The sequence below is a fragment of the Ruditapes philippinarum genome, unplaced genomic scaffold (genome assembly GCF_026571515.1).
Source record: "Ruditapes philippinarum isolate M1 unplaced genomic scaffold, ASM2657151v2 ctg4041_1_1_1_1, whole genome shotgun sequence".
NCBI classification, from domain to species: domain Eukaryota; kingdom Metazoa; phylum Mollusca; class Bivalvia; order Venerida; family Veneridae; genus Ruditapes; species Ruditapes philippinarum.
The window spans coordinates 109,812-128,633 of NW_026859454.1; the positions used below are offsets into that span (position 1 = coordinate 109,812).

The 18,822-nt window shown below is 31.8% G+C and overlaps 1 protein-coding gene across 1 annotated transcript in view; it reads left to right on the top strand.

Moving 5' to 3' along the window:
• LOC132756555 (short-chain collagen C4-like) overlaps positions 1 to 4,365 on the top strand; it is a 65,076-nt gene extending 60,711 nt beyond the window's left edge. Inside the window, exon 3 of the mRNA XM_060747651.1 lies at positions 3,560 to 4,365. Within this exon, the coding sequence (XP_060603634.1) occupies positions 3,560 to 4,155 (596 nt within the window). The 3' untranslated portion in view covers positions 4,156 to 4,365. The remainder of the gene's footprint in view (positions 1 to 3,559) is intronic.
• Positions 4,366 to 18,822: the final 14,457 nt, after the last annotated feature.

The following is an 18,822-nucleotide window of genomic DNA, read 5'->3' on the forward strand; positions in this document are numbered from 1 at the left end:
AGGCTTGTGTGCTTTTATGTTAGTTTAGACATGGCAAAATAGTTTTCAAATTAAATACATTTCTAGTTGATGCATTAAATTTTGAGAAAGACTGTATTTCTTAACGTTTTTTTTTTACATTTTTTTGCAAAAGGTTTTATGTGTCATTGAAGGGCTATCCCTGTTAATAGTCAATGTAAAAAGAAACAATACAATTTTTGTACGATTTAATTTTAGTCGAGAAAATATATTCCTCTTCAAACAGCTGCATTTTCAATGGATCAGACATTGCATCATTCGAATTAATCAATAAAAGTTTTAAAGATGCCAAGAAGTGTTCGTGACAAGCATTTCTTTTTGTTTTTATATCTTCGTTGTTGTCATAGAAACATGTCTATAATAATTGTTTTAGATCATGTGAAGGTGATATGAGGATATACAATTCCTTGAAGTGTCGGAAAAATATCTTACACAATATCTTACACACTCACATTTAAAACCTTAACACGATATAATATTTAAAAGTTTTGGATTTTTATTTAAGAAATGTTGTAGGCTTTGATATACTATTGTGTGTACCAGTACTATATTGTTTAGTTGTGTCGGCCTCGAAACAGATCTTGAAAGTCGCGTTTATCTTTATTTGTTAAAGTCATAATTTTGTGGCAATATGTATCTATATGTTTTAAAGTTGTTTAGTATTTGAGTAAACCGATTGACCTGACACTATAAATAATTGTGATTCAATCGTTCGTGAACATAACTTTTTTGTTACAATTATGTACGGAAGCGTATCAGGGCCTACAGTTGGTGAGATGTTTTGCGCTAAGTCAACTTATTTTTATTCGCATTGATAAGATGTTTTTGCATTTCTCAATAAAATTTACTGACAAAGATGAGAAGCTTTTAGGCATTGCAAGTAATTTTTTTTCGATATGCTTGAAGCTTTTGTCTCTTCGATCAACATCCTGTCGAAACTTCTTGATTTCACGACTTTGCTGAAATATTTAGTACGACGCAAAGACATTACTCGCATTGACAAATAGCTCACGTAATTCAACAAAGTTTTTGCAATGATTTAAAACTTCTACGTATTACGTATTAATCATTACGTCTTCATGGAATGTTTTATGTATTACGTATTAATCATAACGTCTTCATTGAATGTTTTTGGTTAAAGCGAGAAGAAACAAGTTGACATGACGTGAAACTTTTAGATAAGTGGAGGCCCTGATAAGCTTCAGTAATTATGCTATCATTTTGAGTTATTTTATTAGCTATAAGTCGATATGCATGATATATCAAAGTAATTAATTGATAAATGAGCTTACATTATTACTATGAGCTACAAAATAATCGTCATTATTCTGTCTATCATTATGTCACAGGTCCATTGATTTGCTACGTTAAGTGTTCAGTTTGCCGTGCGTTGTTTGTCATTAATACGGGGGGGGGGGGGAATTATGATTATTGTATGCACATGCGACAATTGTCGTTTGTTTCCGTGACGATTTATTTTCTGATAAACGAGTTCTCTTAAGTGTAAATAAAAAATTTAAGTCTGGAGAGACAATGTTTAAACATATACCAACTTTTTACACAAGTTTTGCAGTTACCTGTTCAAACTAGATGATTTTGTAATTTTATACAATATCGCTTTAATTTTATTTTATCTAAAGATCATATTAACTATGCAGATATAATCATAATAATCAATCCCTAATGCGATACATATTTATACTGATGTTCGTGAAAGAAGCATACCGCAAAGTCTAAAGAAATATCTTGTTTTGTCCCGCTACCATTGCGTTTCCACAAGTAAAGAACAAAACTACCAAAAAGTGTAGTGCCACTTTGTTTTACTTACAAAGAGGAAATAGTTTTTTACTACACATGGAAGCAGAGTCTGTCAATTACAATCAAATCTACATGTATATGTTTTTCTCATGCTTTTGAATTCTTAATAAACCGACTGAAATATTCCTGAATTCTAAAACTTTGATTCTTTAATGAAAATAAAAAAACTAAGCTTTTACATTTTGTTTTGAAATCAAAATAACTTTATGTAGATAGTATTATTATTATTATAAAAAAGTTCGCTTAGGACAAATGGGCATAATTTCTTAACAATGTTGTATAGAGTTGAAGTTTTTAACCTTTGATTATTCTGACCGTTGCCTTTCGCCTATGTTAAGTTTAAAATCTCGCATCAGCAGTATTGATGAACATGTAATTATATACATGCAAGTACAAAATGTCTATTTGCTATGGTTTTTGGTTTGCCTTGATTTAGGCAATCTTGACCGTTTCATCCATTTGTTCAAACAGTGAATGGTTGTTTGTTGCATTAAAATATTAATACTTCCAATCAATATTTCCATTTTAGAATTTTTAAAACAATTTTAAATGTTCATGTAACAATACTAATTATTGGAATGAAAATCTTTTTCTAATTTCAGATGTTATATACACCATTTTAATTGTATATAACATGATGCTCAAAGAGAGACGTGAAATAAGCATTATCTTATGTTGCATTGTATATATTATGGGCCGGTGGCCTTGTTTAATAGTTATGATACTAGGCATCAACATTTGAAGGTCGTCTCTCTTTATTTTTACGTGTTATTGTTATTGACTTGTTAAAAAAACTACAAATACAATTATACATCTTGTCCGTACTTACAATGGAAAGGAAACTAAAATAGCAATTTTTAGCAAAAATATTTACATCAGGTAGTTCATGAGGAATGATAAACAAACTTTTAAATAAAGGCTTTCAACTGATAAACCGCGTGTAGCATAATAGTTACATCCAAAGGTCAAGCACCTTAAGACTGTCAAGGTACTTAATATTTACCGACATCTGCTGGGCAAGTCATTTTTAAATATATATCAAGGCTTACAGATTGCCATAAAATAATTTAAAAGTAATGTATTTTACAGCAGTAATTATCTTGTGTGGACTTTATCTCAGTGCATGCGCGCATGATAACAAAACTGAAGCTCAGAATTTATCGGCGGACGATACCATAAATAAACTATTAGACCATGCTACGTATGATCTTCAAGACGTAGGAATTGCTATGCTACTGAACGAACTTAAAGGTAGTGCTTTAATATATATTTTTATACTCAAACAATGACGTTTTGTAATGTTAAAGTTTTTTTTTATTTGCCTGTACTTGAAATAAATAGTATGTTAAGTGTTGTCGACAAAAGACAATGCTCGAATTTTATTGGTAATTTCTTTAACATTCTTTGATTTTATTTAGTATTTTCAATTCAATTAATATCAACGTATCTTTATATATATTTTTAAACTTAAAATGTTATAGGTTTTTTCACGGCAAACAAATCAGCTGTTGTATTTTTTTACGAAATGTATCAATGGAACTAATCGCCTTGAATAAAGTTCATTGTTAGTTTAAACATGAAAATAAAATCCGTTCCAATTTTTATCTTAAGGATAGGAAATGTTTTATAATAGTAAGTATCGCATCGTACAGTAAATATGTTAGTAAAAATAGATGACATTACACGTTACTAAAAAATTGATTAAACTTTCTTTGGTTTACAGATGCCAGATCGCGTGAACGTAATAATAAACACGAGTCTACCCATCCTGAAATAACAAGCATGTACACACGTTGGGGACGTAGAACATGTCCTGCTTGGGCATCCTTAGTTTATGAAGGGTTTGCAGCTGGGGGAGAACACATGTCAACTGGGGCAGCTGCAAATTATTTATGTCTTCCACAAAGTCCAGACTGGGATAATAAAAGCAATAACCCACAGTACGTAGGTCTGATATACGGGGCAGAATATGAACTCTACAAAAGTATGTTTGAAGGAATTACTAACCATGATGTTCCCTGCGCTGTTTGTCAAGTCCCAAGAAGCAGCGTTATAATGGTACCTGCGAAGAATACCTGTTTCAAACATTTCGTTACAGAATACAACGGTTATCTTATGGCTGGACATCCTACCCATAAAGCAGCTTCCGAGTACGTTTGTGTTGATGGTGAACCTGAACCAGCTAGCAAATCTCTTGCTACCAATCACAACGGGGCACTGTTTTACTTTGTTCGAGCTAAGTGTGGTGCGCTTAAATGCCCTCCATATAAAGAGGGTGACGACCTTACATGTGTTGTATGTTCTTATTCTCCCAAGTAATTTTTAATTGTGACAGTTATAACAATTATGTATGATTGATGCAACGATTATCGATTAGGACAATTTTCTGTTGTTTCCGTCATAGTTTCTATTGTGAATAATAAATAAACAAGGCTGCACGGGAATTCGGTTTACAGTTCAGGTGTTTTAAGATGAACTTGCAAATTGGCAATAGCATTTGCATTTTGATATTAAACATACACATACTAACCTTGTCACATTATTAATTGTCTATTGAATATATACATTCGTCTCAGTGAATGCATTAAGTAATTTTAAAACATTATTATCATATACCCAACCGATATTTCTATCCGATGATTAAAACATTGCATTTTTGGCCAATTCTAGTTAATGTACGAATTGAATATGTTCAAGAATTTCATTCGACATTTGCATTTTATTTTACCTGGTAAAAATGAATTCATTTTTTGGAAAATATTGTTCATTTTTGTACCTAATGTTTATTATTAAAGTTTAGCAGTTAATGTTAAATCTATTTTTTATACAGTAAAACATTATATTCTTATCATTAAAAAAGCAAGCTTTTATTCAACATGGATTGTTTTGGATTAGCAATAAAATTTGCATTTTGGTATAAAACGTATACATACTAACCTGGTCACATGTATAAATGTCTTCTTTTTAATGTAACTAAATATAAGAAAACAGAGTTTAGAATTCGTTCTTATGTCGTTAATATTCCAACACCAGCTTATTATGAATAAAACATCACAAATATTCAATGACCTACATTGTAAATGAAATAAAAAGTTAACGTATTGCGACAAATTGTAAAAGCTAATGAGTGTTATTATACTTTTAAAATACTCTGTGTTTTTTTTTGGATAACATTTGTCTTGTACTATTTTGAGTTAGACGCATGATTTACTGCGGGGTAACACGATTAAGTGTCGAGTATTAAAAATTATTGCAAAGTAAATTTAAACATACACATATATATGCCAAACACTTCCGTACCCATTTTCCTTTTCAGTTAAATGCAAAAATTGGTAATTTACAATTTTATGTCCATGTGACGAATATTTTTTTATCTCCGTCAAGAAATAATGTAGTTTTCATCTAGTGGATCTAAATTGGGGTAGCTTTTTGAGACTAAACATATGGTACCAGACTAAAAAGCACAGAAAATGATGGAGCATCGGATTCAGCTTAAAACACGTTGACCATGTATTAAAACGTATACTATTTTGTATTTCACAACACTGCACCCCACAGGGACCGTATATGGTTAATGTTTATTACAGATTGAGGTTAGCAATGATCCCTTTATACCAGTGCACTGTATTATGTGTGAGAATGCTTGCTGCTATGATATGCAGATAACATAATTCTAAAAATAGATTTTACCCAATCACCATTGCATTATACATGAATATTAACTTTGTTTACACGCAATATTTTAAGAAATTTTATACAATTATAGGAAGAAAACAAGTTGAAAATCGAATTAAGTGTATAACGGAAAGGGACAACAAAACATTGTTATGGTACTTATTGAAGTGACTCGAGATACTCTGACAGGCTAGGAATGGAACATTTTTATAAGATTTCGCAAAATCAAAGGGAGCTGAAGAAATGCACTTGCTTCATTCATCTTAACTTTTCTCAGGTAACATTATACTTATCCCGTTCCATTTAACCAAATCCTTTGCAGGCATTATACTCGTAGATCCTCGCTTGTATCTTGTTAGATTTCATAAACAATGATATTATTGTAATAATTTACTTCAATTAATTGTTAAACTAGTTTTAGAATGTTATAACTTCAAGAATTAGACCGCGTCTTCACCAAGTCAATTTACATACATGTCACATTTAGATAAGCTTCCAAATTACCCTTTCAACATATAAGGCAAAATATTTACTGACATAGTTAGAGGATTAGATATGAAGTAATATGAAACAATATTTTCACAATTCTAAATTAACTCAAGTACTGCAATCGGGTTCCTCAAATAAGTAAAAGTTTAAAAACACCCTTATCTGCATGGCCGTATCACATCGTTACACGGTAAATTCTGTTTAAATGCTTAATGATAATTCAATGTTTCATTATACAAGGGTTGTCCAAAAATTCGTGCACTGCAGTTATTGTCGTTTGAGTTATTGATAGAAAAACATTAATTATATATCACTTGAAGAGGAGATATATCTTAAATAAGAAAACAAAAGAAAAAAACATGTAACCGGCATGTCCTGAAAGCGAATTGTCATACAGTTACCTTGGTAACGTAATATCGGCGCACGACAAAAAATCATCACGGTATTCTTTAAACACTACATATTAACGTTAAAATTCAGGGAAAAGTGTGTGTACGTATTCCTAACGTCACTAGAAAATATGGCGTCATTTGCGCTATTGTAAAAGTCGTAAACAAACATTTGTGTGTGGTCGTCAATACTGTAATTACGTGAAAATGTCAGTCGCTAAACGTCTGGAAATACGGACGATCATTAAATTTGGTGCAAATATTGGTAAAACACCAACAGATACCTACAACGAACTTAAAAGGGCAAGTGGGACAAGTTCAGTGTCATGAAGGCTGGTTTTTAAATGGCACAAACGCTCTGTGGAAGAGAAAGAGAGTCGGTAGACGATGACAACCGGTCAGACAGACGTCCGTCCGTAATGCCGGCGCATGTGACGAGGGTAGTCCAATATATTCCTGCACTGGTGGAATATGCTACATGTACGTTGCATAAAAACAATAAAAACTACACAATACTTTGCATCAATCATACCTCTATTGACAGTGAAACAAATTATAACATAAAAAGCAAATACTACTTTAAAAGCAACACACAATTAATACAATTACAGTAATGAACTAACCCAATTTTTTGTCGTGCGCCGGTATTATATGCTCTAAACATATTATTGGATTATTTTTGAACACAAAGTTGGCATTTCTATTTGAGATTAAAAACAATTTTTTCTCAGTGATAATGTGTTTTTAACAATCAATGATAAAATATTAATTTTGTTTATTCCTACAGAAGGGTAAGGTGACCTTCAGATAAGAAATATTCTGCGCATGTTTAAAAATCACATATCTATGGTTGCTGATTTAATCCAATCGTGTTTTCGCCCCACGACCCCGCTAAGCGAAAAGTCGAGAATTAACAAGTTAAAATGCGGGGTTGCGGAGCGAAAACACGATAATTAGCAGGGGCGCGCGGCGAAGTTTAACAAATAAAACTTAGCCCCGCAAGATCGCAGGGCGAGAATTAAGAAATAAAACGGCGGGGGCGCGGGGCGAAATTTAATAACATAAATCTTCGCCCCGCGCCCCGCTAATTAGCGAGTTTTTCTCCCGCCACCCCGCCAAGCGAAAATTCGAGAATTAACAAGTAAAAATTGCGGGGTCGTGGAGCGAAAACACGATTATTAGCGGGGGGCGCGGCGAAGTTTAACAAATAAAACTTCGCCCCGCGAGATCGCAGGGCGAGAATTAAGAAATAAAACGGCGGGGGCGAGGGGCGAAATTTAATAAAATAAAACTTCGCCCGCGCCCCCGCTAATTAGTAAGTTTTTCGTCCCGAGACCCCGCCAAGCGAAAAGTCGAGAATTAACAAGTTAAAATGGCGGGGGCGCGGGGCGAAAACACAAATGGCACAAATCAGCCACCATACATATCTGAATATATCACTGCGTAGATTATGGACTTCTTATTAGAAGTTTCTCTAATAAAAACATTCGGGAAAATTAGATAATACATGTATAAACTTAAATTGTAAACAAAAATAACTCAAAAGGTGTTTAAATTTTAATGAAAGTCAGTTAGAGCCAAATGTTTCTAACTTGGGATGTGCTCATTTTTTACATATTAACATCTTTCATATTCAATTTAATGCAATACTAATAACATAGTTTCAAATGTTTTCAAATTCAAAGAGTGTGCATGGCCCTTAGGTTTTGTATGAAAATAGTTACGTTCAAAATGTGTCAATATTGTTCAGTAAGTAAGCCTAAAATTGTAGATGGATATTTACAATTGTAAAAGACAGATAGCATTTAGATATATTTCTTTCTTATATTTGTTAAATTTATTTGAAGTTACGATTTGTATACATTTTTACTATTGTCTCTTTTTTTGTAAAATTATTAAAATTACTTATGATCGAAGAACATTTGTATAATTATGATTAATTTAGATTTTTATTTTACCATCAACATGGCTTACGATGATATGACAGTTATACATAATTATCTGATAGCGTTTAGATAACTTAATAAATGCAAAATAGCACATCATGCTAGTAACCATTTTGAAATATATTAAATGCATAATTATTTCAATAACGCCCTGACTTCAATTTTTAACAGTCTTTTGTTACCAGAATAACGCCAAATACCCTTCTATTACTCCATATTTAGATAAATAATAACACACACTAACTATAATCATTTAATAAACATCTTTAAGCTATAAATACATAATTATTGAAGTGCATTCTTCATAATTGTATTAAATGGAAAACAATTAAAAATTGGATCGATTCGTTCGCCCTGCGGCACCGCACCGCACAGATATATCTACCTTTTTCTGTATTCATTAACAGTCAATGAAAGTTTTGAACACTACATTATAAACAACTAAATAAATCAAGATCGACTGACTCTTATTGGTATACGAATTTCATCATTTATCATTTCACTGCATATGTTTTGAAGAAGTTTAGGTGCACCAGACGATACAGACAATTATTGTTGGACATGTGTACGATTGATAGCCTACGTGAAGAAAAAACAAACAACGTAACACCAGTTTACCAGAACAAAAGCCTATGTGGCTGTTTTTTGGGGTTTTTTTTTTGGAAGTTGGAAGTAGGTCAACAAATATTGACGTGACAAATCATGGGTATAGAATGCTGAAAATAAAATTGTTGTTTAAATGTCCTCCTTCTAAATATAGAAAATAAGCAATGCAAAATATGTACGTACGAGGTTGATCTATTTAAGATAATATGAAATTTAAATTTACACAAGTTGTCTTAAAACTTATTGTCTATATGTAGACATTGTTCTAAATTGGGCCATAGATGTTTTGTTTTTATTTTTAAACATAGAAACCTCGAAATGTACGATGCTTGAAGTTTTGTTACTTAGATATAGGACAAAAGGATTTGTATAATAAAGTACATATGTATTTGAAACTTTCTTGTGCTTTATGTGTGTATGTGAACAAAAACCATGAATATTCATCCTTTATATGACATGTTGTGAAAGTATTGACTCTGTATAGAAGAATTAAATATGAAGCTACTTCTAGTCTTTTTTATGACATGACAAGTTCCAGTAATGTATAAATAGAAGAAAATATACGGCATAAATTAAATAATAGTTTTCCCTGTTTTTGTTGTTGTTTTTTTTTTTTTTGTTGAATATTGTACTGTTTGTCAGTCACCTTAATGGAATAACAAAACAAGTTTTAAATAAGTCTTTGTGTGTTGCTGTTGTTGTTGTTGTTGTTTACAAAAAGAATTTTGGACACCAGTGCGATAATTTGAAAGTATTTAACACTTTTGATAAAAACTTTTAAATAAATAAAAAAGTCCTAAAATCCTGAATGAAGACAATTCATGACAGTCATTGACAACGGTGATAACATCGTCTTTTTAAGACATAAATGTATTGCTGTTGTTGTTCTTTTTTATTGTGGAATATATCACTGGGAGGTTTATGATATCCTTAAATAAGGATATTGAAATGTATAAAATGAGATTAGTATGACGGTATATTAAAGAACCTGTCTTAAAGTATAAGACTACAATCCATATGAGCTTAAACAATACATTCATTTTATCAATAAAGATAGTGGCAAAATATTAATATGACACGATTATTGTTAACTAATACTATGTTTTGCTTGTCACTTTTTAATTATAAACAGAATACAATAATCGAAATATCGATGATAGCTTTCATATTAAATTGTCATGGGGTTTGTGTCTACTGTACTACCCTCTTTAGGTAAAGCAAACTTAAAAATGTTGTTTATCTTAACTCTTTGTTTTTAAAAAGAAAAAACAAATATTTTAACAAAGATATAGATCAGGAAGCCAAAAAGTTTATTTCACGTTAGCACACATTCGTATTGGCGAATGGAAGAATTACGAATAACCTGTCAGATATAGATCAGGAAGAAATAAGATCAAGGTACATATGCATATGTTAGTAGGCTAATGCAGGTAACAAACTGCGAAGAAAGAAAAAAAAAGTAAGAAATAAAGAGAACATTTCAATATATCTCACACATTCAATCATATGATTTCTAAAACCACGTATGATTTATCATATCATTTTATCATTTTACTGTATATGTTTTTTTAAAGAAGTTTAGGTGCACCAGACAAGACAGCAAATTATTGTAGGACATGAACGATTTGCATGCCTACGTGAAGAAAAAAAAAACAACAACAAAAAAAAAACGTAAACAAATTTACCACAACAAAAGCCTTAATGGATTTTTTTAAAGTAGGTCAACAAATATTGACGTGACAAATCATGGGTATAGAATGCTGAACATAAAATTGTTGTTTAAATGTCCTCCTTCTAAATAGAGACAATAATCAATGCTAAATATGTACGTACAAGGTTGATCTATTTAACATATGAAATTTTAATTTTTACCCTTTGTCTTAAAACTTATTATATGTATGTACATATCGATGGCTGAACGCAACACTGGTCTAACTTGATTTTTTTTCAAAAATGACTTTTTTGCATTTTTTAGTCTATTTGCATGAAATACATCAGTAAATAAAATATTAGAAATATTTGTGAAATTTTATGGGTTTTATTTACCACTTGGCATTTTGCTCTATCTCAAATGTGATTATAACTTAAATGCAACAGAGAGCTAACTCAAGTTAGAACTGTGTTGCATTAATGGAAATTTACTTATTGGATGATAACACTGAACTAACTCTAGTTAGCACAGTGTTGCTGTTAAATTTCAATACAATTCACTGTTGATGAAAATTATTTACAAGACAATTTGTGTTGTTTTTTGTTGTCGTTTTGTTGTCGTTTTTAATCATAGTGATCTATTAATACTGATGAAACAAGATATCCCACCCTTTAAAATTTCAAGATTTTATAATTATTTAATACAATTTGCTCCTAACTCTTAAAAGGACTCCAATTTTGGCATCATGGGACTTAAAATATATTTTCGAGATTTATGTACACCCAATTTGATGACGGTCTGGACAAATAACTTGTGGTGTTAAAACTTTCAGATTATTTGCTAAGTTTTTTTCCAGAGCAATTATGTGAACTAAAAAAATTACCCGATATTGAAAAGCATATTAATGCAGCTTTAAACTCAAATAAGATTCTAATAGAACCATGATAAGAATTTTGATTTCATGTTAAGTATAATTTCTTTATATCTCTTGTGTGTCTTTTTGTTTATGTGGCCCGAGTTGATTCATTTCATAAATTCAAATCTTAAGTTTTTTATGCTTTTGGACCACAGTGCAGTTTCTTTAAGTATCTGTATGTACAAGGCTTGTAATCATTAAAATAAAACTTTTGGTTTGGTTGGTTTTACAGCGCACCAACAGAATTGAGGTCCTCAGAATAATGTCGCTGAAACAGGAAAGATTTGATCTTGCATATCAGATAGGATTATCTACTGTTTACACCGGTGCTAGAAAAGCCTGTCTAACATCGCCCATGTAAGACAAGTCAATTTTTTAAATGAAGTCATTCCCATGCGCCTTTTATGAATGAATTGCTTTCTAAAGATGACATCATTTTGCCAAAACAAACTAGACCTATCACTGAAGGTGATTAATACCCCCACCAGCAACTTTGACTTTTTGAAAAAAAAGTAGTCTGAAGAAAAATTTGAACACAAACTATCAACTGTGTACAAAGAAATATTTCAATTAATTGTAATCGCAACTGGGGTCTCGAAATAAGCTTGCTATACACCAAGTTTGATTACAATATCTCATTCCTAACTCTAGTTATTGTCCGAAAACCATTTTTCTATTTTTCTGACGGTGACCTTGACCTTCACCCCAGGGGGCCCAAATGCAATACCAACCAAAGTCTTCATATAAGCTTGCTATACGCCAAGTTTGATAACAATATCTCATTCCTAACTCTAGTTATTGTCAGGAAACCATTTTTCTATTTATAGTAACACTGTAACAGTGACCTTGACCCTAGGGGGTCCAAATGCAATACCAACCCAGGTCTTCATATAAGCTTCCTTTACACCAAATTAGATTACAATATCTCATTCCTAACTTTAGTTATTGTTCGGAAACCATTTTTCTATTTTTAGTAACACAGCAACGGTGACCTTGACCCTAGGGGGACCAAATGCAATACCAACCCAGGTCTTCATATAAGCTTCCTTTACACCAAATAAGATTACAATATCTCATTCCTAACTCTAGTTATTGTCAAAAAAAACATTTTTCTATTTTTCCTAACGGTGACCTTGGCCCCAGGGGTCCAAATGCAATACCAACCCAGGTCTTCATATAAGCTTGCTATATGCCAAGTTTGATAACAATATCTCATTCCTTACTCTAGTTATTGTCCGGAAACCATTTTTCTATTTTTAGTGACGGTGACCTTGACCTTGACCCTAGGGGGTCCAAATGCAATACCAACCCAGGTCTTCATATAAGCTTGCTATATGCCAAGTTTGATTACAGTATCTCTTTCCTAAGTCAAGTTATTGTCTGGAAACCATTTTTCTATTTTTAGTAACTGTGACCTTGACCCCAGAGGGCCCAAATGCAATACCAACCCAGGTCTTCATATAAACTTGCTATACGCCAAGTTTGATAACAATATCTCATTCCTAACTCTAGTTATTGTCTGGAAACCATTTTTCTATTTTTAGTAACGGTGACCTTGACCTTGACCCTAGGGGGTCCAAATGCAATACCAACCGGAGTTTCCACATAAGGTTGCTAAATACCAAGTTTGATTACAATACCTCATTCCAAACTCTAGTTATCGTCCGGAAACCATGATGTGGACCGACCGACGGACGGACCGACCGACCAACCGACCGACAGACAAGCTGACTCCTATATACCCCCCCTAAACTTCGTTTGTGGGGGTATAATGAAGTTGTAGAGTCATACGCTACTATACGAGAAAAGTGCTAAATGAAAGTATAAGTTATTGTCATTTCTTTACGAAATATCACTAATATGCAATATTGCGAGAAAAAAAAATCAAACACAAGCTGTTGTCACAGACAGGAATATCTAGCTCTTGGGTAACTGTGTAGTGGAAACTCTGCAGTCTGCAGTCTCTTTACCGCCATAAAAATTACCCTCAAGTTAGATATTCTGGTCTGTACTGGCAGCTGGTGTAAATTCCTTGTAGGTTAAATAAATTCTTGTAAGGTAACCTCGGATGTTACAAACATGAAAGCAGAAGAACTTGGGTACTTGAGGTCTTCCTCCACTGGGAATGCTGGAGTATTGCCATATGACCTCTACTGTGTAAGTGCGACATAAAACCCAACAAGAAAAGAAATGTTTAAGAAAAAAGTGGGGTCAATGCTTGTGATATATTATATTTAGTGGGGCCAAGGCTGACAAAGAGGGTAATAGTGGAGACAATGCTTGCAAAATCATAGATGGGATAATGCTGGTGATATGATAGTAAATTGGGACAATGCTGGTGATATCATAGTAAATATAGAATAATGCTGGTGATATGAGGGCTAGTTGGGACAATGCTGGTGATATCATAATAAATGGGGACAATGCTGATGATATCATAGTAAATGGGGACAATGCTGGTGATATCATAGTAAATGGGGACAATGCTGGTGATATCATAGTAAATGGGGATACTGCTGGTGATATGAGGGTTAGTTGGGACAATGCTGGTGATATCATAGTAAATGGGGATACTGCTGGTGATATGAGGGTAAGTTGGGACAATGCTGATGATATCATAGTAAATGGGGACAATGCTGGTGATATCATAGTAAATGGGGACAATGCTGGTGATATCATAGTAAATGGGGATACTGCTGGTGATATGAGGGTAAGTTGGGACAATGCTGGTGATATCATAGTAAATGGGGATACTGCTGGTGATATGAGGGTAAGTTGGGACAATGCTGGTGATATCATAGTAAATGGGGATACTGCTGGTGATATGAGGGTAAGTTGGGACAATGCTGGTGATATCATAGTAAATGGGGATACTGCTGGTGATATCATAGCAAATGGGGACAATGCTGGTGATATGAGGGTTAGTTGGGACAATGCTGGTGATATTATAGTTAGTGGACAATTCTAGTAATATTATAACTTGTGGGGACAATGCTGGTGATATCATAGTTGGGACAATGCTGGTGATACTATTGTTAGTTTGGGCAATGCTGGTATTATAAGGGTTAGTGGGGACATTACTGGTGATATTATAGTTAATAGTGAGGACAATGTTGGTATTATAAGGGCAGTGGGGACAATATTGGTGATATAATTGTAGTTAGAGGGGAATATGCTGAGGAAGACAATGCTGATGATAAAAGTGTGAATGATGACAATACTGATGTAATGAGGTGTAATTTGGTGGCAATTCTGCTTATATATGATGGTGAGGAAGATAGTGGTGGTGAGATGAGAATTCAGAATAGTAATGTTGGTTAATATGGGCTAGTGGAGACAATGCTGTTTGTATAAGAGCTGAGGATGATGATGGTGATAAAAATGCTGTTAATCATTTTGAAGGTGAAATTACGGTTTTTGATATCATTATGCTGGTGATGAGTGCTGGCAAGTGGAGAATGGTTAAAATGATAGTTTATGTAATATAGAAAATAGTTATTAAATGGGCAAAATGTTAGATAAAACAGTAAGAATGATGATAGATAAAAGATAAATGTAATGAATTACTGTAATAGGAATATGGGAAAAAATATGTTTAAAAATCTGACAAAAAAAATGAGTATAACGGATGATGAGAAAGGAAGGTGGACAAAGCTATAGATACAAGTGCCATGCCAAGTTTAATTACAAAGAGAGGCAAAAGTTTTTTCTTTGGCAACTTTAGTTTATGCAAAATGTTCCTAAAGTTAACATTTTTCTTGAAATTCTGACTACATAAATAAACTTGAAAATATAAATGAAGATCCAATAGGCAAAAATTAGTTTCATTTTGAATAATATTGCCTGTGTTTTTAGAATTGCAAGTTTTATATAGTTACATGCTTCTATTTTTCAGTTATGAGTATGTGCTTGAATTTTAATGTTATATTGAATTATGCTTAATGTAATAAATCTTATCTTGTCTACAAAATCTTCATTCCGAACTGAAACTTTGTAATTAGAATTTTTTTCTAAAATATTTTTATGTGATAAAACAACTGACTTTTAAGATTGTCTGATTTCTAGTATGTTATGCAAAAGTTGTCAATTTTGTATAAATTAACAATTGTCGGTTTCCTTATAAAAGTTGTTTTCTTTTAAAATAATCTATATGGTTACAGTTACAGCTTTTTTCTATTTATATCATCCTATTTTTTCAAACATAGCACTTATTGATTATTCTTTTGGCCTTATTGAACCCATTTTGTAAATGCAACATAGGGCTAAGTCAAGTTAGACCAGTTTTGCTGAAACTTTATCATTGAAATTTGGTGATTTATAAATGGAAAACTGATCTAACTCATATCTTTTCAAATATCTTTTTTATTTAACAATATTTATTTATGAAACTCCTTTTAACTAAAATTTTAACTTATATGGATATAAAAATCTAAAAATAATAACAAAAATGTCCAATTTATAGAATTAATTAAGTTTTTATAGCCTCCTTGAAATTTTGCAAAAATCAAGTTAGACCAGTGTTGCGTTCAGCCATCGATATGGTTCTGCATCGGGCCATAGATGTTTTCTTTTTATTTTTAAACATATAAACCTCAAAATGTTATAATACAATACTTGTAGCTTTGTAACTTAGATATAGAAAAAGGCTTTATATTATAGAGTACAAATGTATTTGAAACTTTCTTGTGCTTTATGTGTGTGATTATTCGTCTTATATATGACATGTTGTTAAATATTAAATAGGAAGGCACTTCTTTTCTTTTATATGATATCTCAAGTTCCGATAATATATAAATAGAAGAAAATATACGTAAGTTAAATAATAATTTTCCTTGTTGTTTAGTCTTTTCGTTGAATAGTGAACTGTTCGTCACCTTAGTGCAATAACGAAGCAAGTCTTAAATAAGTATGTATGTGTTGTTGTTGTTTACAAAAAGGATTTTGGACACCAGTGCGATAATTCAAAATTATTTTACACATTTTTAAATTAAACATTTCAATTAATAAATATTCCCTAAAATCTAAATGAAGACAATTCCATTACAATACTTGACAACGCTTGATAACATCATAAGACATTAATTTATTGCTGTTGTTTTTTATTGTGGAATATAAATTAATTGGGGAGGTTTATGATAACCTTAAAGAAGGATGTTGAAATGTATAAAATGATATACGGTATGTTAAAGAACCTGTCTTGAAATATAAGACTAAAATTCACATGAGTTAAAACAATACATTCGTTGATCAATAAAGAGAGTGGCACAAGTATTAATATAACACGATTATTGTTATCTAATACAATGTTTTGCTTATCACTTTTTTAATTTTAAACAAAATACAATAATCAGATTTTGATGGAAGCTTTCATATTGAATTTTATAGGGTTTTATCTACTGTAGTACCCTCTTTAGGTAGAGCAAACTTAAAAATAGTGTTCACCTTAGTTTACCTTAAACTCTTTGTTTTTAAAAAGAAAAAAAATACAAAGATATAGATCAGGAAGCCAAAAAGTATACTTCACTTTAGAACACATTCGTATTGGCAAATGACAAAATTTACAAATAACCTGTCAGATATAGATCAGGAAGATAGAAGATCAAGGTACATAATTATGTTAGTAGGCTAATGCAGGTAACAAACTGCGTAGAAAGAAAAAAGTTAGAAAAAAAGAGTACATTTCAATATATCTCACACATTCAATCAAAGGGTTTTTAAATCCACGTATGATTTACAAATAAAGATAATGTTGACTGTTACATGTAAGATTGTACATCTAAAATACATGTTTATATAAACGTAAATGATCACAATATAGTAATGAATCAAATGGTCCATGATTTTATTTAACATAGTATATTTCTCCTTTCATGTCCTATCTTTTAATCATTCTTATAACTGACAAGAAAAGAAACACTATTATTCTATAGTTCACTTTATCATCAACAATAAACGCAGTTGCTAAGAGTAGGCACACTGAAATTGTCGTGTGAGGCTTTCCTGGGGTCTGAACGTAACATTACTAATAACAAATTCCTATTGCATCGAAAATACATGCAATAGTAAAAATAAGATAATAATTACATAGCTAGTAGATAAGAAATATATGCATACTATGATTTGTGACAATTTGTGAACAAAAACTTTTATCTAGTAAAGAAAATATTGCTTAATACAAACGAAACAAATTTGACGACAGAGTAACATTTGCATCGGATAAATGAGTTTTGACGTGTCTAACTTGGCTAAAAATGTAATTTATCGATTCAAATACACAATACTGTTAACTAAAACACAAAATAAATAAGTTATACAGTTAAGGCAAATGTGTTTTGCAACACCAAAACTTTTTTCAGCTTAAATACTATAATGTGTTTAAGACATTTCATAGCTGAATTTATGTCTACAAAGACATGCGATAAATTTCCATTAATAATGAATAGTACCAATACATTATTTTATCTTAAACACTTAATGTTTAGTTTAAACGCCATTTTATCTAGCAATTCCGCAATAAATGAGCTTACCTTACTTTCATTTTAAGTTTTGGTCAACCTTGTTTTTAATTTATTGGCGATCAGTTTTGACTGTATTTTGAAAATAAAGATAAAACGCCGCTTTCGATGTTTATTCAATTTCAGTAATCAGCGAAGTAAAACTTTTTCATTTTATTCTATGTTTAAATTTGGGGCATATAAAGTACAGTTAATTTGTATCTTTTGCTGTGGATAAAGTAATAACAGGGACTGAATGATAGAACAAAATATCGTAAGAAATGGAGGAGGAATGAATCAACACATTGAATAGGACAATGAATGTGTCATGTAGAACAAAAGTGGTTTTGTACGCGTGTTTTTCTTGTTCATTCATTCATCGAGTAGAGTCACAGTTCGACATATGAATGACATTCTAAAAAAATGTCTACAAAAGATAATTTACTCTTCATCGCTCATTTTTCAATGTCAATGGACAACCCGGTTTATTACCAAGACCTTGAGAGGTCATTCGTTGCTGTTTTGTCTTTCCTAATACGACAAACATCCCGGTAATTTTGTTGGCAAAGTGTTACCTATGGCATTGAATCATTTTCCAAACGTGCTAGAAAACGATTTATTCAGTGGAGTAATTCATGAAGAGCTAAAAGCCAATAATGATAACATAGATTGAAACCTGATATCTGAGAACCAGTCCCTTGACTCGGACTTTAACGTGTCTAACATTCTCTTTTTGTATTTGATAATAACAACCTGTGCTTCAAAATTTTGCACATAAAGAGCAGGAAGACATTTTCACAATACAATTAAACAAACAGCA